This window comes from Trichoderma gamsii (assembly GCF_001481775.2).
Source record: "Trichoderma gamsii strain T6085 chromosome Unknown Scaffold_25.2, whole genome shotgun sequence".
NCBI lineage: Eukaryota > Fungi > Ascomycota > Sordariomycetes > Hypocreales > Hypocreaceae > Trichoderma > Trichoderma gamsii.
Window position 1 is genome coordinate 185,407 of NW_020171362.1, and position 20,636 is coordinate 206,042.

Below are 20,636 nucleotides of genomic sequence, written 5' to 3' on the forward strand. Positions count from 1 at the left end.
TGCAGGAAGCTTTGCCTGCGCCGGCAGAAATTTTTGGGCTTATCGGTTCTTATCGCTTTCGCAGAGGGGCGATAAGAAAGGTACAGCCGCCCGTACCTTGAGAGGTGGGGGCAAATCATTTGGTGGTCTAAAGTTCTCTTACGCCTTCTAGAATCATACTGTTGCATTGGGCGAAAAAGCTCGGCCTGATATTAGTGCGGCGCTCGAAGTCTCGTGTAACTTTCGTTTCAATGTTGCCAACAGCAACTCCCAAACTTGTCTTAGGTAGTTCAACAAATATAGTAGTAGGTACCTACTCAAGATCGGGTATCCGCCTAATGCAAGGCTCCTTTTGGATTCCCTCTTCTTACACGCATCCCAGAGTAGTATCAGAACCTAGCCTAGGTACATGGTAACCCCCCACGAACTGAAAGCGGTTGCTGTAGAATCTGTGCTGACAAACGATGCTCGAGAAACTTTGTCTTCTTCTTTCATCTCTACCTTACTACAGCCCTCAGAGTACCTATCCTCAATGGTATATATAAATAATACCCTCAACAGCACTCGCAGGCTCTTTAGAGTATTTCCATATAATTTTGTCTTTGGTGCTTCCGGACCAGGCTGCAGGATGATCCAATCGGCAGTCAGCAAGCTGGTGATCTGCCAATGGCCAATTCTGTCGCATCCATCGGCAAGAATGGAGAGGCTGAGACATTGGCCAGGCCGTTGAATGCAATTGGCAAAATCGACAGCGTTGTTAATTTCTGCTAGTGTGCTCTATTTCAAACATCAACTCTGTGCAAATGAAGCATGAATATAGTTCGATGAGACCTATGTATTTTGCTAAAATGGTACTTGTAGCTCCTAATTGGGCCGATATGCAGTCATGTTCCCCGTATGCAGCATATGACGCGCTCTGTCATACATCATACAACGCCATCGACATTTCGTTTTTCCATTGCAGCGAGCTTAGCGTGCTCCGCGTGCATCAAGTATGTAGCACTATACTCGGCTTGCTCCTGCATCCCAACTTCAGGCGCTGAAAGGATCAAACAAAGAAGATATCCATGCATCGTAACAAAACTAATGCTGCCCACTGCAACTCGCAGCCGCAGTGCATGCTGGTCTTTCAGATTGATGATATTTGCAAACTGTAACTGCCCGTGCAAAAAACATCCACTGAATCTCTCCTACCGTTACAGGAGCTGTCGGTTCCGGCTCCAAGGGCCTGAAGGTGGATCCCCCCCAATGGGAGCCCCCCAAAAAGCAAAGGGAGGGCTTCTGTCCAGCCGCTAACCGTAACCCGTAACCGCTGGCTGGGTACGGCCGGTAATGTACCTGCTAGTACTCGTAAATTTCAGCAAATGTCGATGTCACGCAGAATTCTTCCACCTCAAGAACCCCAAAGATCCACAACCTCACTACATAATTCTCCCCAAACTCGAGCAGCTTTTTCTTCAAACCGTCGCGCAATATTCGTCGTCACTCCTCTTACATCTCTACTACTAGCATCCAGCATCCATCCTCCTCTCGCGATCGTCTCTTCGAAACCCCTCCGTCGCCGTTGCACTCGCCAGCTTTTTCAAGGCCCCCCTCCCTCTCTCGCTCCCTTTCGCATCGCAAAAAGCTACAATTTTCCACGTCCTCACCAAGAGTTCCGAGCACCGCCCGCGAGCGCACCGAGAAACGCACAATCGCCCTTTGCCACGCCCTACCCAGCGCCGCTTCTCGACTTCCGCCTGACCCTCGAAAATCTGTCCCCGAGCGAGGCGTCCCTCCCACCTCCCCGCATCACGAGCATCAACATCAAAGTCGACACCACCAACAAGGCTTAATGGAGAATCTATGGACTCGTCGAACCAAGTATGATGGCCCTGCTATACGTCGCCTCCACGGCGCAGCTGTTTCTGACTAACATGCCCGTGTCCAGCTCGTCAAAGCTCTCCTTGACCACGCCGTCCAATGGCGCCAGTGGCTTGGGGGGAGGTGAATCCGGTTCCCGCAGCGCCACGGTGAAGTCGTCGCATGGCAAATCCTTCAACACTACTCCGGGGAGTGGGCTGGTATCTCCAACGGGGGGGGCTTCCAGCGCCTTTGGCCTGGGATCAGGGGCTTTTGCTTCGTTTGGCTCGTTTGGCTCAGCCAAAACACCAAAGTCCGGCGGGAACCCTTTTGATAGTGCCATGGGCTCAGCCGTCGCGAAGCAAACCGCCTTCAAGGATGCCGCAAAGCCCGTAGCTAGGCCGCCTAACATGGCGCCCATCTCCGAGACCAAAGCGTCAGAACCCCCGGCAGGGGCCACACAGATTCACATGCTGAAAGATGCATGGTCTTTCTGGTACAGACCCCCGATCTCGAAGGCGCACGGTTTCATCGAATATGAGAATACACTGCATGGCATCGCCACCGTGCGGTCGGCGGAGGAATTTTGGCAAATCTACTCGCACCTCAAACGGCCATCAAACCTGCCTGTCGTGTCCGATTACCACCTTTTCAAAAAGGATATCCGGCCGATATGGGAGGATGAGGTGAACCGGAAGGGAGGCAAGTGGGTTGTTCGCCTGAAGAAGGGTGTGGCTGATCGCTACTGGGAGGACTTGTTGCTTTCTCTTGTTGGCGACCAGTTCGGCGATGCTGGAGAGGACGTGTGTGGTGCCGTACTGAGTATGCGTAATGGCGAGGATATTTTGAGCATTTGGACCAGAACCGACGGCGGTCGCGTGCTCAAGATTCGGTACGTTTTGAGGCTATATCCAAGCCATTGTCATACACATTTGTTATACAGGGATCGATTAACTAACGCGTTACTGTTACTGTAGCGAAACCATGAAGCAGGTTCTCAACTTCCCGGCGAACACTCGTCTCGAGTTTAAGTCGCACGACTCCAGCATCCAGCAACGAACTGCCATCGACGAGCAACGCCGCGAGAAGGCCAGTCAACACCAGGGCGACAAGCGGCACACAAATAGTTCATCCAAGCAGAGCTTCGAATAAAGAAGCAAATCATCCGTCATCAAGGGCCCGCACGCCCTTGCCATCCTTGTCTTATTAAGCCCGGTTGTTTCGTCGTCCTTTCTATCGGCTATGAAAGGTTTCCTCTTGTTATTTGTACACTACCGGGCAGAGCGCTTGGGTAATGTTGCAGTTCCGTAACGTGTTTATCGTCATTTCCTGGTTTTTATCCCCGTACGTCCTGTTTTCTTACTGGCTTCACTTCTTTTCACTTTCACGTTTCTTTTTTTGGAGTGCGGTAGTTTTCTCGTGTGATGTATTTCGCGGATGGAAAATTCTGGGATGTACACTTGGGAGATTAACTGAAATTCTTGCTCTACCTGGAAAATGGTGGGCGGAAAGGGCTGGGTTTTGTTTTTTTTGTTGCATGTGGATAATGTACTATAGTATGGTTTAAATGACCTCGATTGATTAAGGAAACTGGCCATGCCGACGATTCTCAAACGGCGCTCTCTGTGCTCAAAGAGAAAGAAACAACAGATGAAAAAAGACAAGAAAAGGATGAAAAATAAAGATGCTCTTGTGCAGGCTTGTTTGCTCTGCAAGTATCCAAGTCTATTCGTTTTTCTGCTGGGGCCTCCCTTCTTTGCCTTTAAACAATTTTCTGACATGACGCCGGTATTATGTGGTATAACTAAATCTTGTACAAAATGCTTCAAATCTTTTACGCCTTTCCTTTCCCCTTGGTGGGCACTTTCCTCCGCTCCCAGATCTGCAGATATGTCTCTCCGAGATACAGCAGCTCGCTCTGTACCTTGTCAACGAACAGGTCCTGGCAGACGACCCACTCGCCGGTGGCCTTGTCCTTGATCTGGGCCTTCCACGTCTTCTTCTCCTCGCCGCTGTCGGCGACGTCTTCCCTCTTGCGGACTGCCTCGTGGACGACGTTGGCTACGAGATCGTACCATATCGGCTCGCCCACGGGCCACTCATTAGGATTGGGCTCCACATACGGCGAAACGTCGAGATTCCTTGCGTCAAAGGTGACGATGGTGGGGTTGCGCTCCGCGACGAACTTGTTCTGGGAGAAGCGCTTGACGTGGAATATCAGATACGGCGGGAGAGGATGCAGAAGGCGGTAGCGCTTTCGCTGTGCGTGTTGTTCCTGCGCTTGCTTGCCGTCGTATTTGCTTAGGATGGTGCTGAGAGGGACCTGTGGGATGATGTTCTTCTCCAGCTCGTCTTGGAACAGCGGCGCTGATGGCAAGTCGAGCGTCAGGAATAGGAAGCGCACAATGTCGACTTTGACTTCGCCAGCCTCCTCAAAGCGCAGGCGGTCTCCTGCGTCTGCTCGAGCGGTGATGGCCTGCGACTCGACCTTGAGCTTGCCCTGGAATGTGCGCTGGATCATGGAGCTTCCAGGCTTTGTTTTGCTGCCACCGAGGCCGAGATGGAGGTTGTTGAGGAACCAGGAGAGAAACTCGACGGGGTCTGACTGGTTCGTGAGCGTGAAGCGTTTGTTGGAGAGGAGGGCGATCTCCTGGAGCAGTTCGTGAGGGGAGACGTGTGATTTGAAGGCGCGCGGGTTCCAGATCTTGCGGAAGAGGATGCTGCACCTCTTTACGATTTCTGATTTCTTAGAAAAGTCCTCCAGCAGCAGGTAGTTCCGCAGGGGGGAGACATGTGACAGCGCCTGCACCACGACGTTGAGGTAGTCGTTCTCCTTGATGTTGTTGATGCCGACAAAGCCCGGCGTGTACTGCTTGCCGTCGAGCGTCCAGCTGACGTGGTTGGCGCGGCGGTCCAGCTGGATGACCTCGTTCTTGGTGTACCGCGGGTCGGATACGTATTTGATGTCGTCGAGCGACTTGCTCTTGACCTCGTAGCCGTCGGGCAGGACGTAGACCTTTTGCGTCTCGAGGTTGATGAAGACATGGTGATCCTCGTCCAGGGAGTGGAAGTAGGCGTGTGATTTTACGCCGCGGCCCTGAAAGTATTTGCCGCACACGAGGCATGCGTAGACGTTGATATTGGAGAGGGACACGGAGCACAGCTTTTCAAAGTCAAAGTCGAGCACGTTGCGATCGATGGTGTCGAGATAGAGGTCGTCGTATCCGTCTGCCGGTCCCTTTTGGCGTTGGGGAGCCACCATGGGCGATTCATCATCCTCTTCATCATCGAATTCGTCGTTGTCTACGTCCTCTGCATCGCCATTTCTTCGTTCTCCGTCCTGCTCGAGGCTCTGCGCTTCGTCGTGGCTGTTCGCGAGGGGTGAGTCGAAGTCGCCAATTCGAGAGCGCTTGGACGAGGGAGATGCAATGTCTAGAAGCTCGTCTAGAGCTTCTGAAGCTTGGCGTTTCGACATGGCGCACGAACGAGCGAGATTTGCGAACGGCTGTGAGATGGGAGGAGAGCAATGGCGCCTTGAAGTTGGGGAGGAATATGGAGTCGAGTTTGGCGCAAGTGCTTGACAAGGCTGCAGTGGAAAATGTAGTGGGTCTTTAGTGCTGGTGTAGCGGCCTGGGCCATTATTGGAGGATGGTCTTACATGTGAGAGATCCTGGAAGTCTTTTACTTAAGAATAAACAAAAGGGTTTTACAAAGCTAATTGAATCCGAAGCATTCTTTATAAAACAAGAAAAGTAGAAATAAAAGACTATTCACGTTTTTAATCCATACACCCATGCATACGATCCATTGATGTTACTGTTCGGCTGGGCTTCGTGCGTAACAGCATCTAAACGGACTCAACCATCATTACATCCAATCATAGTGTATATACATTGTGTGTATAATTGCCTTTTATCTAACCCTTGCGCTATATATGATAATTTCACAAATATTTCTCCAAATCTCCTCAGCTAGCCATTGATATACTCTCTGTATTAGTAAGTGGGGGCCTTCTAAGGTATAACCTTTTCTCCATGTAAAAGCTTTAGCCAATCATGATAGTATCCGTATTCGAGGATACATCGCCTTGGAGCGACGGGGCGAGACTGTCCATTTCTTGCAGAGTGTACTCTACTAGGTAGCTCTCATCGACCAACTCCTCCATGCGCTTATAGTGTCTTTCCGTATACACCCGGAGTCCATGGAGGACGTCTTTCAAGCTCTTCTCTCCTCTTGAGCCCTTGACTTGCAAATTTGAAAATTTTGAAGCTGGGTAGCTCTTGATCAACGTCCGTAGTATACGCTGTGCTACGGGGGCTGAACGAGCGTTCGTGTTCCAGTCCCGCAATCTTAACAGTAGCAGGTATATCTGATCATCGGAAAGAGTCGCCAGTACTTGGTCGACGGCCTTGATGCCGCACAGACTGCCCTGCTCGGGCTTGCTGGTTGTTACAACAGATGTAAAAAGGCTAAGTAAACGACCAGGATGGTTCAGCTGCAGGGCCAGAGTGATGGCTTCTCTGTACGACCCAGCATGCATATGGTTTTCGAGCTCTTGCTCTTGCTCAATGAGCTTCAGTGCCGCTTGAGATGCCGCCGCCTGGGTTTCGGAAGTTGTGTCTTTCCAGAACGTAACAGTAGAATCGCCACTGCCAGAGACTACAGCATTGGTGTCTGGGTGTACAGCCAAGGCCCAAACTCGGTCCTCATGGTTGTCCAAAGTACACTCAGCTTCTCCAGAGTTTGCGTTCCAGATTTTGACAAGCCCATCGCCACCCGCACTTGCGAATTGAACCAATCCCTTCGACTGCTCCGAACGTGATGTCATGTTGAGCCAAGCTACTTTGAGCACGCTGTTAGAATGGCCCTCAAAGGTACGGATGCAGGTATAGTCCGCAAGGTTCCAGAGCTTGATGCTTTTGTCACCGCTACCTGTCAAGACGACACCCTTGCCTGTAATTGGGCCATCCTCGCCTTGCAAAGCGGGCATCTGAGCTGGAGAGAATTGGACATGCCACACTCCTCGCTTGTGGCCGCGAAGAATACCTTGGACCTCTCCCTCTTCTACTGACCACACCTTGACCGTCTTATCTTGTGAAGCAGATGCAAAGAGCTGGCCCGCATGATGCACGGTGATTGCATTGATGTCCTTGTCATGAGCCTTTCTTGTGAAAGCAGATCTCGCATTCGTCTTTTGGTCCCGTTGCTGGGGGGTTCGAGGGATTTCCCATTTCTTGATTGTCTGGTCTTGTGATCCGGTGATCAGGAACGGCGGAGGATGGTTGAGAGGGTCAGTTCGCGCCGCCGAGCCTTCAGCGGGGAGAGTGCGTGGTAGAGCCACGGCGCCAAGCGACTCTGCATGGCCTGAAAAAGTGGCCCAGCAAATATGAGAGTCGTTGGCAGGGTCGATTCTCCATAGCTTTGCGGTGTTGTCTTTGGCTCCCGTGGCAACCCAGTGTCCAGACCAGTCAACATCTAGAGCAATAACAATATCATCGTGTCCTCGTAGAAGAGCCACATCTTGACCAAAGTATGAGGTCTCTGATTTGGTCCATGTCATCTCTGACGCATCTTGCTTGGATTCGGCTACAGATACCAATCGTACATCCTCTGAATTTGTTGCTAGAGCAAGTATGGAGTGGTCAGGCAGGAGATAGGCCATGTCGATGATTTCGTCGTGGGTACCGGATATTCGACGGAAGGGCTCAGGTGTAGCGAAGGTGGCTGTTGAAGCTTTTGATGCCAGCTCATATAGGGCCAATGTATGGTCGACCTGGACTAGAAGAATGAAGGGAAGCTCTGGTCGATAGATACCGGCTACAATTCCTTCTTCTTCGCTCTTCGAAGATTGTTTCGGTGTCAGCTCGGACCCCTTGTCGGTATCCCAGATGCGAAGACATCCATTTGCACCAGCAGAGTACGTGAGGTTTCCATCATCCAAGAAACCTGCGGCTTCCACAAGCTCGAGACAAGGAACGACTTTTCGAATCTTCCAGGACTTCGCATCCCACCAAATGAGAGTCTTGTCTCTGCTAGCCGTAACAATGGCATGCTGGGTTGGTGAGTAGTCAATCGCCTGAACGTCAGACACATGGGAATCCAAGTTTGCGATGCAGCTCCTCTTGTTCAAATCCCAAATTCGCACTTTTCCGTCTTGGCTACCCGAAGCCAGTCGGAAGTTTGTAGTTGTGGCATTGTCCGTCTCGTCCTCGTCCTCTTCGTCTGCTGCCGTGGACTGCTTCTTCGCTCCTTTGGAATTGCGGCTCGACGCGGACCGTGCTGCGACCTCAAAGAAGCGCAGTGCTGAGACTAACACCGATGGCCCACGGAAAGTATGTGTAACATAGCCGCCGCTGATGTCCCAAACCTTTATTGCCCCATCGGTTCCGCCCGTCGCAAGGAGAGTGCCGGTACGATCAACCGCGATAACGATAACTGGAGTTGTGTGAGGTTTCAGTGTGCGCACCAGTGATGCTTCGATCGAATCGCCTTCCGAGGACCATTTGAGCGTGAAGATTCTCATAGACAGTGATCGCGAGCAAATGATGAGATGGGAGCCGGACGGCGTTACTAGACGAGTGTTAACGTTTGCTCTCCGCTAGTGATGTATAAAATTTACGAACGTGTCAATGTCGAAATAGCTTCTCCATCCTTTGATCCAATCAGCTTTCCATTCAATTTTGCAGACTCGCGGGGCACCACTTACGCCCTCAATCTGAGCCAGGTGCTTGCCATTGGAGGGATTCGTCAGGATAGCATCTTCGCCCAAGGTTGTTGCTAAAATTTGCGCTTTGTTGTCAATCGCAACGGAGCCTCCGGTATAGACTGGTCGGATGACACGCTCGACGTCGAATGTCGTCTTCAATGGCTGTTTTGTTGCCATGGTCGCTTTGTCGGCTCGTCGTGTTCAGAGAGATCTAGAAGACTGCATGCGCCAAGTCCATAAATTTTTTGATCTGTAGCCGATAAGGAGAGCGATAAGAAAATGCAGCATGCTTGTCCCACTAATGCGAGCAAAGGCGCAGCTGCTAAACCATGACTGGCTTCCACTGCTTCACCCACTGTTTACCCGACCACGCGCTCAGCTCCACTTGCCGGGTATGGGTAGCTCCCACTCAAGCCACTGTCGTTGCGCTGGAGAGAGAAGGAGATAATGACGGAGGGTTAAGCGCGGCTCAACAGTCTTGCGATCCATCTCAAACTTGACATCCACAGAGCATGCCTGCGTGATCTGCCATGTTGAGAAGCTCCTGTGCTTCTGAAGCTACTCGCTATGGGGATGCAAGGCCCGCTCATGGCTCAGGCCTTGGTATGAGACGAGAACGCTGATCTCAGTGTATCATTACTGACATTGTTAGGGCCGTTCGCCATACGATGATGTGGTTCAGGGTGAAGGCGAGGATGACTCGCGGGCTCCAAACCAGCAATACGACCATGGCGGGCGTCCGATTAATCCCGACACCATGAGGATCAACAGAGACATCATCAGATCACACAACCAGGTGATGTTTATCATCGGCATCGCAGAGCCCGAAAACCCGGGCCCTGAAGTAGACTCGCTGAGGCGACACGGTGCGTATGAAGAAGCTATCGGCCTTAAATTGGCATCGTCAGCCAAACGCTGCGTCGAGGCGGTTGGAATTTTTGGTATCAACGGCCTCAGAGATCGGATTCTGGTGAGGGACCTCTCTAACTTCCGGACGGACTGGGTTATTCTCTGTGTCCACGCATGCTAATTTGACATTTATAGATCTATAAACGATACTCCAAGATCCCGTTTTGGGAGCTCTATCAGCAGGCACGGCATGATTTCTCATTTTCTAGAGATATTCTCCCTGGCGCTCCTGCAAACCTCTTATCGAACTACATTGAGTTCTCGGTCGCCCGGCTGTGGCTTGGCGAACAAGAAAAGCTTACTGCCAGGCGTGTGTAAGTTCTATCGCTCTCTTTGCAACCTCATGCCTCATAAGGTGACTAAACCGATCATCTCAGTATCCACGAGGCTTGGTCATACATTCGCGTTCACCTAGAGCTACACATATCATTGCAAAGGCTTGGCCTAATACCGAGCCACCAATGGCTGCCCAGCCCGTCCTTTTTCATCCCTTTTACAGAGGCATCGCCAATTGTTGCTCCACCTCCTCTCGAAGGCTTTGGGGTTTCTTCGATTCTAAAATGGCTGGGCGGCCTCCTCATATGTAATACCCCATTCCTCGTCTTTATCATGACTCAAAGAATGGTTCGCGACTGGAAGCCACATATATGGGCTGAGACTTTCAAGCGCCTACCAAGCACCGTCTTTCATGGCAAACCAATTCCTCAATCCCCGCCATCGATGTCACAGTCTTTTGCAAACGAGGCTCCCAGCGAGATCCATTCTAATGAAGGGGGAACGCCGGTTGCGCCTGTGGAGAGTCAATTGCCAACCGACGCGGGCAGCGCGGATGCAGTGCGTAGGCCAAGTATATTCTCGGCTAGAGGTGATGATTATGGGAGCGATGAAGAAGACAATGATGGAATAAGGGCCACTCTTATAAGCTTCGATGTGGAAGCAACCGAATCCACCGATGCACCTCAGGGCTTATGGAGCGCCGAGTTACGGCCTAGTGTTGCTAATACCGACTCAAGAGGCTCTATAAGTTCTCAACCTATATACCTGGACACGCTGCTCACACAGATCCCAGCGCTTCTGGCCTCGCACATGCTTTCTAACTCGATAACACGGCTACTTATGACACCGTATGATGCAACAGCCCTACGTCTAGTGGCGCGGGCGTACTGTTTGCGAAACGGGCTGCCCTGCGACGACATATGCCAGACGAACCTGCTGAGTGGCCTTTCTTGGACTTCAGTTATGAATTATTTGTGGACCGAGTTCATTCACCTTCTTCTTAATACTGAAGTTTGGGCAGTTTTCACTGGTCTTTCCCAATGGTACCACTTTTCAGAGGAGGAGTGGGCTGCTGAAGAATCTAAGACATAGAAGCATGCAGCTCAGTGCTCTTCCAGCTTCAATCTACAACATCGCTTAGCTTGCAGGCATGGAGAGACTGGGACCGACGAAGTGAGATCAGATTCGAAACCCCAGCTTTTCCACGCTGGTGCCATGCCGCGACCAGTCAGTTCTAGACAACGGAATACTACAACCGATTGTCAGCAGCAAAGATCCGAAGGCCATGTTTAACCAGGGGCAAGTGACAGGCGAAGTGACAGGGACTACATGTGGCAAAGCGGGGCCCGAGACCCGAGGAGCGATGCTTAAACGAGCTTTGCCTATTCACATACATGGATTTTGACGTACCAAGCAAGAATCATTGGATGAGATGGACAAAACATGAAACGTGGCGTCTATTAAGTCTTTTTTGGTCAATTTTCTGGAGCTTTGGAGTTCAAGGATTAAGCATTAGCTCGGGGCACCGTGTCTTCCTTTGCATGACACGGCTATGCTCACAGCATAATAGTTATCTTACAAGTAACTAGATAACATCACCTTTTATCTTATCGAGTTCCTTTAATACTTTTTCCATTTTCATCAGCCTAGTGCTGAAGTAGCCCAAACCAGCTCTGTCTGCTGGATCAACACGTTCTTTCAACGGCATTGGTACATTTACTGTGATAGGTTAGCAGCCGTAGCAGCTATGGGTACAAAGCCTTTCGGATGTGCTCCCGTGAATTAGCAACGTACTGACATAAATATTGGGGTAGAAATGCCTGTGCTATATCCACCAGTTGACATGGGTCCCGGCTTTGAAAACGCGACACCCACCCGGTAAGGCATAAAGGGGACAGTAGCACAGACCGGGGACTTCGTCACAAAGTTAGCATATGATGAGGCAGCAGCTCCATAGTTCGACCATTGTATATGACTCACGATGGATTTTGCTTCCCGGAATACCTGTTCCTGCATTGAAGTGGCGAACGTGTAATTTCCTTTCCGACTATCTCGTTTTTGTTGAGTGTTTGCCTCACCGAGAATGTCACATTAAGTGCACTTATCCTTGCTGCGGTGAAGGATCCATCCCTGAGATAAGAGAAACGTGACAGAGGAAGGAAAGATAGAGACAGGGATTGTCAAATCTATTAATATATGGAGGCAGCATCGCCGTCTCTTTGAAATCGATTCTGATCTATATTCTCATCTTTATTAGAGTCGCTAGTCTCGATATCCAGCAACATTGTCTTCCAACAACGTCTTGACCATAACAAAGTACACCACCGCCTTTCATTCAAATCACTAACAATGCCTGGTAAGTCTCGCTTTCATCAAAACTGTACATAGCGCAACTCTTACAACTATCTTTTAGCCACGATAATCGACCATTCACCACAACCTACCAATGCGAAGCCAGTTGACGAGAAAAAAGACAAAGGCTCTGTGATAATAATCGTACCGAAACCAACGAAATAATATACGCGACAATAGATTTCTAATGTTGGATTGAGTTTTCACGTGGTCCTCTAAAGTCTTATCTGTCGAGCTACTGCATATGAGCACTTCGTATTCGAGTTGCTGTTTTCGGTCATGAGCTGCAAGTTCTGAGCTTCATGAGCAAGTTGAACGGTCAACACTTTTATCAACACCACCAAACATTCGAGCCGACGAGACGACGGAGATCGTCGGCAAAGAGGTCATGGACACTGTGCTGGGAAACACGAGCTATATTACCACCATATGATCTCCGCCTAGGGAGGCTTACTACCGGACCAGTTATAGTTATAGGTAGTTTGTGAATTACCTTTCTTGTAGATAATACAACATCTATTCACACAAAACAATTACATTTACTTATCATGATATTGAAGATGACCTACACGCGAATATTCCTTCATAATGTCCTTTAAAGCCATCATCACCTGTTTCGTTTAATAAGCGGCTTGCATGTTCAAGCTGGCCTGGTATAAGAATTTAAGTCCTCTAATTGTCAAGAATGTGAATGCAGCTGCAATATTGTCAATGAGTAAAGACATAAAGTTTGATGTCGTCTACTGTGGCTACTGACGATCAATCCGCACGACGCCTATTCGCTCACCAAGATGTAGGGTAGCCAACCAAGCCCATTGGCTGCCGTAGACGCTCATGTGTGTTCGTCTTGCACGAGGCGGCTGAGCTACAGAGTGTACGTACCTACAAGGCAACTTGCGCACAATGCGTCTGTTGACACTGCCCGATTCTTTTTCGATGCGATCTGGTGGCTTGGATCTCTCGATGAGGCCGTTGGAGGGTGCATGTAGCGTTGGCACTAGCCGGGCGCAATGAAGAATCCTGCTGTTGACGTGGCTGTACTGCTTTAATGAAGGGTGTGCAAATAAACAAGTCAACGCAATGCCTTTAATCCGCATCGGAAGAGAACTTTCGGTGAGTTGCGAGAGAAAGTGCGTCTTCCGCTTGTTTGCGCCGACAGCTAACTTATGCGATTGAGAAGCGATACTGCAGGCGTTGAGGCATAAAGTTATATAAAGGACTTGACGGCACAGGGCTTCTTCGTTCAATGCAGTTCACTTCAATCATTGCTATATAAACTCATCGCTTGACCTTGGAGACACTCTGAAAAGACGAAACAAGAGAAAAAGACCGCATTTACGATACAAACATGTCTGCCTTGCCTATTCATTATACTAATTTCAAGTGTCTACTAAAGACGCTGCTAAGCCCTCCGGGTGATAATCATTCTACTAAAATGAATGAAACACCAGATGTCGAGCAAGCCCGTAATCCGGAGCTTGGTCAATGCCATCACCAACGACAGCAGTGTCGCGGCGATGAAGGTACGAACAGCATTATATGCCGACGACATCCCATAATGCTAACGATCATAAGGTCGAAGCAGCGATATTGAATCTGCATCTGCCGCAGGATCCAAACCGACGCGTGGTACTACCAGACCCCTATCCGTTTATAGTTGATATCTTGTAGATGCGTGGATCTAACCAACATACAGTAGAGCCTGGCGGCAGCCTTGACATAGCCGAGCTCCAGGCATCAGATTCCGCCTACCAAATTACACCAGAGATAGACGACATCTTTTGCTACATCACACGGAAAAGATATTCACGAATCAAACGTGTTTGGAAAGATATAGTCTTTGCCATCAAATCGGGCAATAGCAGCTTGGAAGAAGAACTAGCGATACGTCTAGAGCAACAGTGCCAGGCTTATTGTAAGTCTGATGCAAACATAATGAAAAGTTCTTGGCATAGAAAAAAAAAGGCTTATTGAACTGAAAATAGACGACTCTATATTGAAGCAGAGCTGGGTCAACCGCCTGTCAAGAGGCAGCAAGGCAATATGCGAAAAGTTTATATACGAACAGAAAATCAGGCTTGGAGCGGATGCAGAATACATTGAAGAGGATCCGTCGTGCTATATTTTTTACGGGCAGCACGACGTGCCTCACGCTGCAGCGCGAAGATTTCTAGAGTTCTCGTGGGTGTATCGATCGTTGGTAGGTGTATTGTGCTTATTTCACAATAGTCTGAATGGTCTCGCTCATCCTTGATTCATCTAGGCAATGTTCCAGAGAAAAACCACCAGCGGTCAAGGCGCAGACTATATTCATTTTGCAGACGAAGTTATTCTGGTCATCAAGATGTTGCTCATGCTGTCGGTCATTATTATCTTTGTATATGTGCCCGTGATTATCCCCGGGCTGGGATTGGTGAGTTCGCCAGCCGGAGTCGCCGTCCTTTATGCAGTGTCTATATCGCTGAGCTGCGTCGTCACGACATTGACGCTGGATGTCAATACGGCGTTGGCGGTTGATTTGGCGTATGCGGGCTTACTAGGAAACGTCTTATTCCAGAAAGGCGCTGCTTAATTTAGCAAAGGTAACAGGATTCTTTCATCGTGGGACGCGGCATCGGAGTTTAGGCGTCGGGTCGGCTGGACGAGGAGAATGGGGATGGGTCAGATCTACAACGGGATATATACGCAATAGTCTAAATAGAGAACCAGGATTTTATCGAATTGTTTTGCAAGAGATGAAAAGAGATTCACACACTTGATATGACATATGATTTCGTTGAGTGCCATACCGAACACGTGTCTCATGGCGAAAGACTACAGCCCAACGCGCGTTTGAGTGCGAACAGCTTTGTATTGCTCCGCTCCTCTTTGTATCGTATAGACCGGTCAAGAACTATGGACAAGGACAAGGTATGATGCAGTAGTTTTCCAGGTACCGTCTCTGTTGGGGTCAACGAATAGAATCCTTGCCTCGCTAACTACTCACTCCAAGTATTTCAGTTGTGGCGTTCAAGGAGGCGATCCTGCATGTATTAGCCGCCCAGTTAGGTAGATACCCTGCAAGGCAACCGCTCTGGCGTCGTACAACTTGAAATACTACGAGGCGGAAATTGATCCATGCACGTACGAGGATAGATACATATGTACCTAGCCTCCACGCAGAGCCGCATTATGGCCAGCCATGCTGAAGATGAAGAGACCACATGCTGCGTAAGCCTCTTCTTCCATTCTGGCAGTACATTCTTCTGGACTTGCTACTCCATACCTGTATTTTCATCACCTATCGAAGCGCGACATTGTGTTGTCCTCCAATGATCTCTATGGTGGCTCGGTCCAGAATATAGGTAAGGCTTACACACGAGAAATCGGTCAAGAGACGCCTTATTTCTCTTTAATGCAAGTAAGCCGCTCTTTAACAAGCAACTAGAGCGAAATGGCTAGTGGTATGCTCGCTATAGTACGAATGACGCTATCGTGATAGCGCTCGTATCTAGAAAGGGCTCTATTCTATTCTCATCATTCTGCATGTAGCAGTCACTAACAAGCCATCTTAGTCCATCGGCACATTGCCACGATCTTTCTATGCGACGCAACAGACAAGTATAGTCCCAGACTGATTCCTTGCTACGGAACTCGACAATGGATGGCTGGATGCTTCGTTCTTGGGCAGTTGATTTGGGTTCCAATGTCGGATCACAAGGCTCCCTTGCCTGTAAAGCCCGACCTTTAAGGAGTTAAAATCGGCCGACATGAAGCAGCAGTGACGCAGATGTCGAGACCTCAAGTCGAGACTCCAAAGAAGAAGTTAGCCTCAGGTTCTTACGCCAGCAAAGAGCCCTACTCGCCCGGTCCGGATGCTGAGGGTGGGCATAAGCCCCAAGCAGCAACGAATAGAGTGGGAAAAGCATCATAAGCCATAAAGCTTGCATGAGCCTGGCAAACGCATCTTTCCAACACCTGCCAACTGTTCTTCGCTGTTGTTCTCCGCTAGTTCCTGGATCTGCCGCTTCGCTGGTAAGGATCCATCTCAGCCTCTCCGTCTGACGTCTCAAGGCATCATGACCGCCTGACCTGTGCTCTTGAGGCATCGTGAACAGTCTCGGCCAGAGAGGCAGTGAGAGAGATGGCTCCCAGAAATGAGGCTCAGCCTAGACAAACAACGTTTCGACACATGAATGGCCTAATTGACTGCTCAAGCGGTGAGAGGAACACCTATCCAGAGCCGTTCAGCTACACCCATTCATATAACCAGCGGCCAATAGCAGAGGGCCGGTAGCACTTGTTGGTCATACTCTGTCTCTTAACACCGATGCCTGCGTCAAAAGTAATGATCAAGCACATCTGACAGTGCATTTGCATCGTCGATCACTTGCTCTTGCGTCTCTCAATGACGAAAGATGGCTATTCTATTGTTTCCTTCTTACCACAGAGAGGCGGGCAGCCAGGAACCTTGTCGACTCTTTCTGCGCGACACTGCGGCCTGCGCCACCCCCGATCTCGCCAAAGTCAGGGCGGTCGAAGACAAATGTATGCTCTCAGCTGACTGAATCCGAATGACACTAGACCTGAAAATCCTCAGCCGCTTGTTGGCACACTGTGACTGGCTGGATGCTGGTGTGGTGGCCGGAAACGCCGTAGATCAGGCTCTGGATCCAGGATGGGCTTCAAGGCTATCTAAGCGCGCGTGTGCTCACAGGTACGTAGGATAAGACTTTTAGACGCGATGGTGTGATGGAGGTTCAGCCAACATCCGCGCGGAGAATTATCATGGCTTGAATAGGTAGGTATATTGCAGTGAGTCTTTTTATGGCCAAGTGGATGGACATGGACCTTGTCAGAGGAACCGGGTCAGCTTTGTAGGTATTGGAACAAAATAAATGCTAAAAAAACGAAACAGAATTGTGTTGAACATATAGACAGTCGCTATTACTGAAAGCAATCATCTTCATTGCTTGATTTCGCTCCGGAGAATTCCCCAGATAGACTCATCAAGAATCTCGCCGTGCTTCTCCAACGCCCCTCTCCTCACACCCTCCAGCGTAAACCCGCATTTCCGCAGAATCTTCTTGCTCGCCTCATTCCTCTCATAGGCCATTGCCTCGACTCTGTTCAGCCGGGGCCACGTCTCAAAGGCCCATGGCACAAATGCCTTGACAAACTCGGTTGCGTAGCCGTTGCCCCAGGCCGATGGCGTGAACCAGTAGCCCAGCTCCCAGGTGCGGTAGTAGACGTCGCCTTTGGACTCCAAGCCTGAGCCGCCGACAAGCAGCGGCTCATCAGATGTGTTATGGCCGGCGTTGGGCTTGACAAATATCGCTACAGCCGTGGGATATCCTTCGGGAGAGGTGGCGTAGTTGGCGAGAAAGTCTTCGGCGTCGGCGTAGCTGTAGGGCATGGGAAACCTGTCTCGGAGATTCTCCACGATGGAGGGATAGTTGGCCGCCTTGGCAAGAGCCGGCGCATCTGAGGTGCTCCAGCGGCGAATGATGAGGTTGGCAGTCTCGACGAGGACGGTGCCGGGCTCGTTGCTGGGAGGAGCTGGAGACGAGAGGAGTTTATCCAGCGCCATTTTTGGAGGTTTAATTTTATAACTTTTTGCCTCGTATTTTTCTACAATATTACGTTGATGTGAATAAAATTGAGTTTTCAATCTCTAGACGAAGAGAGAAACTGGGCTTTATATACACTTTTGCTGAAGCTACATTGTCGAGAAGAGACTCTGTTGGCCGAGGAAAGAGGGGGATGAGTTAAAGATGGTTTTATGGACTAGGATCGCGGGTATGAGTCAAATGAAGGAAGCGCGCTAATCAGCACGGCCAGCAACGGGAATAATCCACATGACGGGCCGCAGGTTTGCGCCAAAAAGGGAATCTGCATAGCTGTACAACTTGGTGCTACCCCAAAATCTCATTGTGTAATTTAAGCTGGACATGATCGTCCTTTTAAAGTGACCCGGTCCTATATAGAGCATAAAACATATATCATCAAAATAGTCAGTCAATAAACAGCACCCTCCACTACATCAAGCTCCGTTGCGGTAGACCTGTGCTCCCTGGTTCCTAAACATAATTGTATCTCTCCGTTGTAGCAGCATTAGCGCTCGGTTCAGAGCCTGCTCGCTGTATCCCTTTCCTTCCACCATTTCTCTTCGCAGTGTAGCTAAGCTGGTGCTCCATCCAATGGGCAGTCGTCGCTTCAGCTCAGCTTCAAGGCGGCTCACCTCATCGTTCATTTCTCGGCTGCCTTGGTTGCTGCCCTGATTTACGGCATCCATGGTGGAGCATAGGAAGAGGCGGATGGCTTCGTCGACGTGTGCTTCGGTGGCAATTGGAGAGAGAGTCAACTTGGCGAGCGATTCTGTGATTCGGACAATGGCCTCGAGCTGACGGACTGTGATGGGGATGGATGATCGTGTGTTGGCTTCGATCTCTGCCGCGTGCACTTGACGTCGGATAGATACGAAATGTGATGAGAGTTTCTCGGCGGCTTCAGGACTGAGTCGAGGGGCGCAGCGGCTGTACAAAATATGTCAGTAATGTGGCATATGCATAAGCAATCAAACCAGAGGAGAAAAAAAAAAAGAAACTAACGTTTTGCAATAAGTAATATATCGTCGCATTTTCTGTACGGGAATCTCAGACTCGGCCACATCCTCAGCACCCCGGCCATCCATATGGATACCCATGACGTGCTTCGCCATTCTTTCGTCCTTTTCACGACTGTGCTCATCCTTGACGATAAAGATCATGTCAAAACGAGACAAAATGGTAGTTTGGAAATCGATATTCTCTCCAGGAGTCTTCATGTCATCGTAACGTCCAAAGATGGGGTTGGCAGCAGCGAGAACAGACGTCCTAGCATTCAGAATTGTTGTGATACCAGCCTTGGCTATTGAGATTGTTTGTTGTTCCATAGCTTCGTGGATGGCGACTCGATCCTCATCGCGCATCTTGTCAAACTCGTCGATACACACAACACCGCCATCAGCGAGCACCATGGCACCACCTTCCAAATAGAATTCTCTCGTCGACTGGTCTCGTTGGACAGAGGCTGTCAAACCAGCTGCTGATGAACCTTTTCCGGACGTATAGATGGAGATTGGCGCTGCCTTTTCGACGAACTTCAAAAGTTGTGACTTTGCCGTACCAGGGTCACCAAGAAGCAAAACGTTGATATCACCTCTTAATCTCATGCCGTCGGGCAAAATCTTCTTTGACCCGCCTATCAGAAGACACAGGATAGCCTTCTTGATATTGTGATTACCATAGATAGATGGCGCGATACAATCGGCCATGATGTTATACAGGTCTGGTCGTCTGCTGAGTTCTAGGAATTCCTGTTCCTCCTCCTCAGAAAAGGTAGCATTTCCTTTGGCGGCTTGGTCAATGTCGGTTTGGATTCCCACTGCTCTGAGATATGGTGTTCTAATAGCAACGGCACCTCCTGTCGATGAGTTTTTGGATGCCTTGTTTTGGTATATAGAAAAGATACCCATGACAGTGCACCGAGAGCCAGGAACTACCCGATTTGTCAGGTATCTGTCGGCGGTGATGAGTACATGTCGCGGCAGTTCACCCACAGGCACCTGGTCCGGTGCCTCTTGGAGCTTGATAACTTGCTGATCAACAAATCGGCATTTTTCGTGCAGAACAAAGTACGGGTCTAGCGGGCATGCAGGCACAGGGTCGTTTGGCACACGTTTTCGCCCGCATTGTCTGGGCAGCGTGACTCCTGTGAAACCTCCGACAATAGGCAGCGCTGTTGAGTAGCTGCAGTTTCTGCACTGGATACATAGCTCCGTCGCCTTTGAGGACATGACCGAGGCTCCGATTACTATGCCTGGAACGCGAACCATTCGAGCAATTGTCATGGAGTCGAGGTTGCGGATCGACACATCATCCGCATCGGAGTGTAGAAGAAGCTGGTGGTCTGGTAGGTCGACGGTTTTTTCGTGTGGAAACACGATTCTGTGTGTACATTTCTTCAATGCTGCTTCAAACTAGTATTTGGGCCTTTATTAGCTCTAAATGCCTCTTCAATTGCTGCTGTGAGAGGGCCTTACGAGAGGAATGATTTCGGCGGGCTCCGAGACGAGCCTGTGTGCAAGCTCTTCATTGAAGTTGATTAGATCTTTGATATCGACATCGCAGTAGAATTTTTTCAGCAGCGCATTCTCTCTCAGCTGATCTCTGCATATAAAGTCAGCGAAAAAAAACTTTGGCATCTATGGCTAGGAAGTTTTGCCATACCGGTAGACGAAATTGTTATCGAGACGGAAGTCTAGAATGAACGTTTCCAACTGCGATTGGAGCTGCAGCCTGGTGTCGTCGGCATCGCCAAAGTTGGACTCATATACTCGAGCCGAATATACAGATTGGCGATCCATGGCGCGCGTCGGGTCTCTCTATTCTGCGCCGAATTAAACACAAAATGCAGAAGAAGGGCAAATTTCGAGGAGAAGCTTCAAGCAGGTTGCGGCGGTAACCATACCCAAACTGCTGGGTACCAAAGTCTTAGCGGGGCAATCTGGCTAGATGAAAGTACAGGGCTCCTCCTGGTGCTTCGCAGACGC

General features: G+C 49.7%; 7 protein-coding genes across 7 annotated transcripts; 3 read left to right on the forward strand and 4 right to left on the reverse strand.

Moving 5' to 3' along the window:
- Window positions 1–1,895: 1,895 nt before the first annotated feature.
- Window positions 1,896–2,973, forward strand: TGAM01_v207041 (translation initiation factor 4E; the record flags this gene model as incomplete). The annotated part of the gene is made up of 2 exons (XM_018804207.1): window positions 1,896–2,713; window positions 2,799–2,973. 2 exons carry the CDS (start codon window positions 1,896–1,898, stop codon window positions 2,971–2,973), a joined length of 993 nt encoding a protein of 330 aa, XP_018662636.1.
- A 682-nt stretch (window positions 2,974–3,655) lies between these two features.
- Window positions 3,656–5,296, reverse strand: TGAM01_v207042 (ubiquitin thiolesterase; the record flags this gene model as incomplete). The annotated part of the gene is made up of 1 exon (XM_018804206.1): window positions 3,656–5,296. The coding sequence occupies one exon, from the start codon at window positions 5,294–5,296 to the stop codon at window positions 3,656–3,658; it is 1,641 nt and encodes a 546-aa protein (XP_018662635.1).
- A 570-nt stretch (window positions 5,297–5,866) lies between these two features.
- TGAM01_v207043 (hypothetical protein) lies at window positions 5,867–8,704 on the reverse strand (the record flags this gene model as incomplete). The annotated part of the gene is made up of 3 exons (XM_018804205.1): window positions 5,867–8,391; window positions 8,445–8,472; window positions 8,528–8,704. 3 exons carry the CDS (start codon window positions 8,702–8,704, stop codon window positions 5,867–5,869), a joined length of 2,730 nt encoding a protein of 909 aa, XP_018662634.1.
- A 390-nt stretch (window positions 8,705–9,094) lies between these two features.
- TGAM01_v207044 (hypothetical protein) lies at window positions 9,095–10,804 on the forward strand (the record flags this gene model as incomplete). The annotated part of the gene is made up of 4 exons (XM_018804204.1): window positions 9,095–9,130; window positions 9,180–9,497; window positions 9,572–9,750; window positions 9,814–10,804. The coding sequence occupies 4 exons, from the start codon at window positions 9,095–9,097 to the stop codon at window positions 10,802–10,804; spliced, it is 1,524 nt and encodes a 507-aa protein (XP_018662633.1).
- Window positions 10,805–13,412: 2,608 nt separating this feature from the next.
- On the forward strand, window positions 13,413–14,636 carry TGAM01_v207045 (hypothetical protein; the record flags this gene model as incomplete). Its single annotated transcript, XM_024550006.1, has 5 exons — window positions 13,413–13,587; window positions 13,640–13,693; window positions 13,761–13,979; window positions 14,050–14,264; window positions 14,328–14,636. The coding sequence occupies 5 exons, from the start codon at window positions 13,413–13,415 to the stop codon at window positions 14,634–14,636; spliced, it is 972 nt and encodes a 323-aa protein (XP_024405242.1).
- A 2,373-nt stretch (window positions 14,637–17,009) lies between these two features.
- TGAM01_v207046 (hypothetical protein) lies at window positions 17,010–17,633 on the reverse strand (the record flags this gene model as incomplete). The annotated part of the gene is made up of 1 exon (XM_018804203.1): window positions 17,010–17,633. The coding sequence occupies one exon, from the start codon at window positions 17,631–17,633 to the stop codon at window positions 17,010–17,012; it is 624 nt and encodes a 207-aa protein (XP_018662632.1).
- Window positions 17,634–18,086: 453 nt separating this feature from the next.
- On the reverse strand, window positions 18,087–20,450 carry TGAM01_v207047 (DNA replication licensing factor mcm5; the record flags this gene model as incomplete). Its single annotated transcript, XM_018804202.1, has 4 exons — window positions 18,087–18,579; window positions 18,655–20,063; window positions 20,127–20,253; window positions 20,314–20,450. 4 exons carry the CDS (start codon window positions 20,448–20,450, stop codon window positions 18,087–18,089), a joined length of 2,166 nt encoding a protein of 721 aa, XP_018662631.1.
- Window positions 20,451–20,636: the final 186 nt, after the last annotated feature.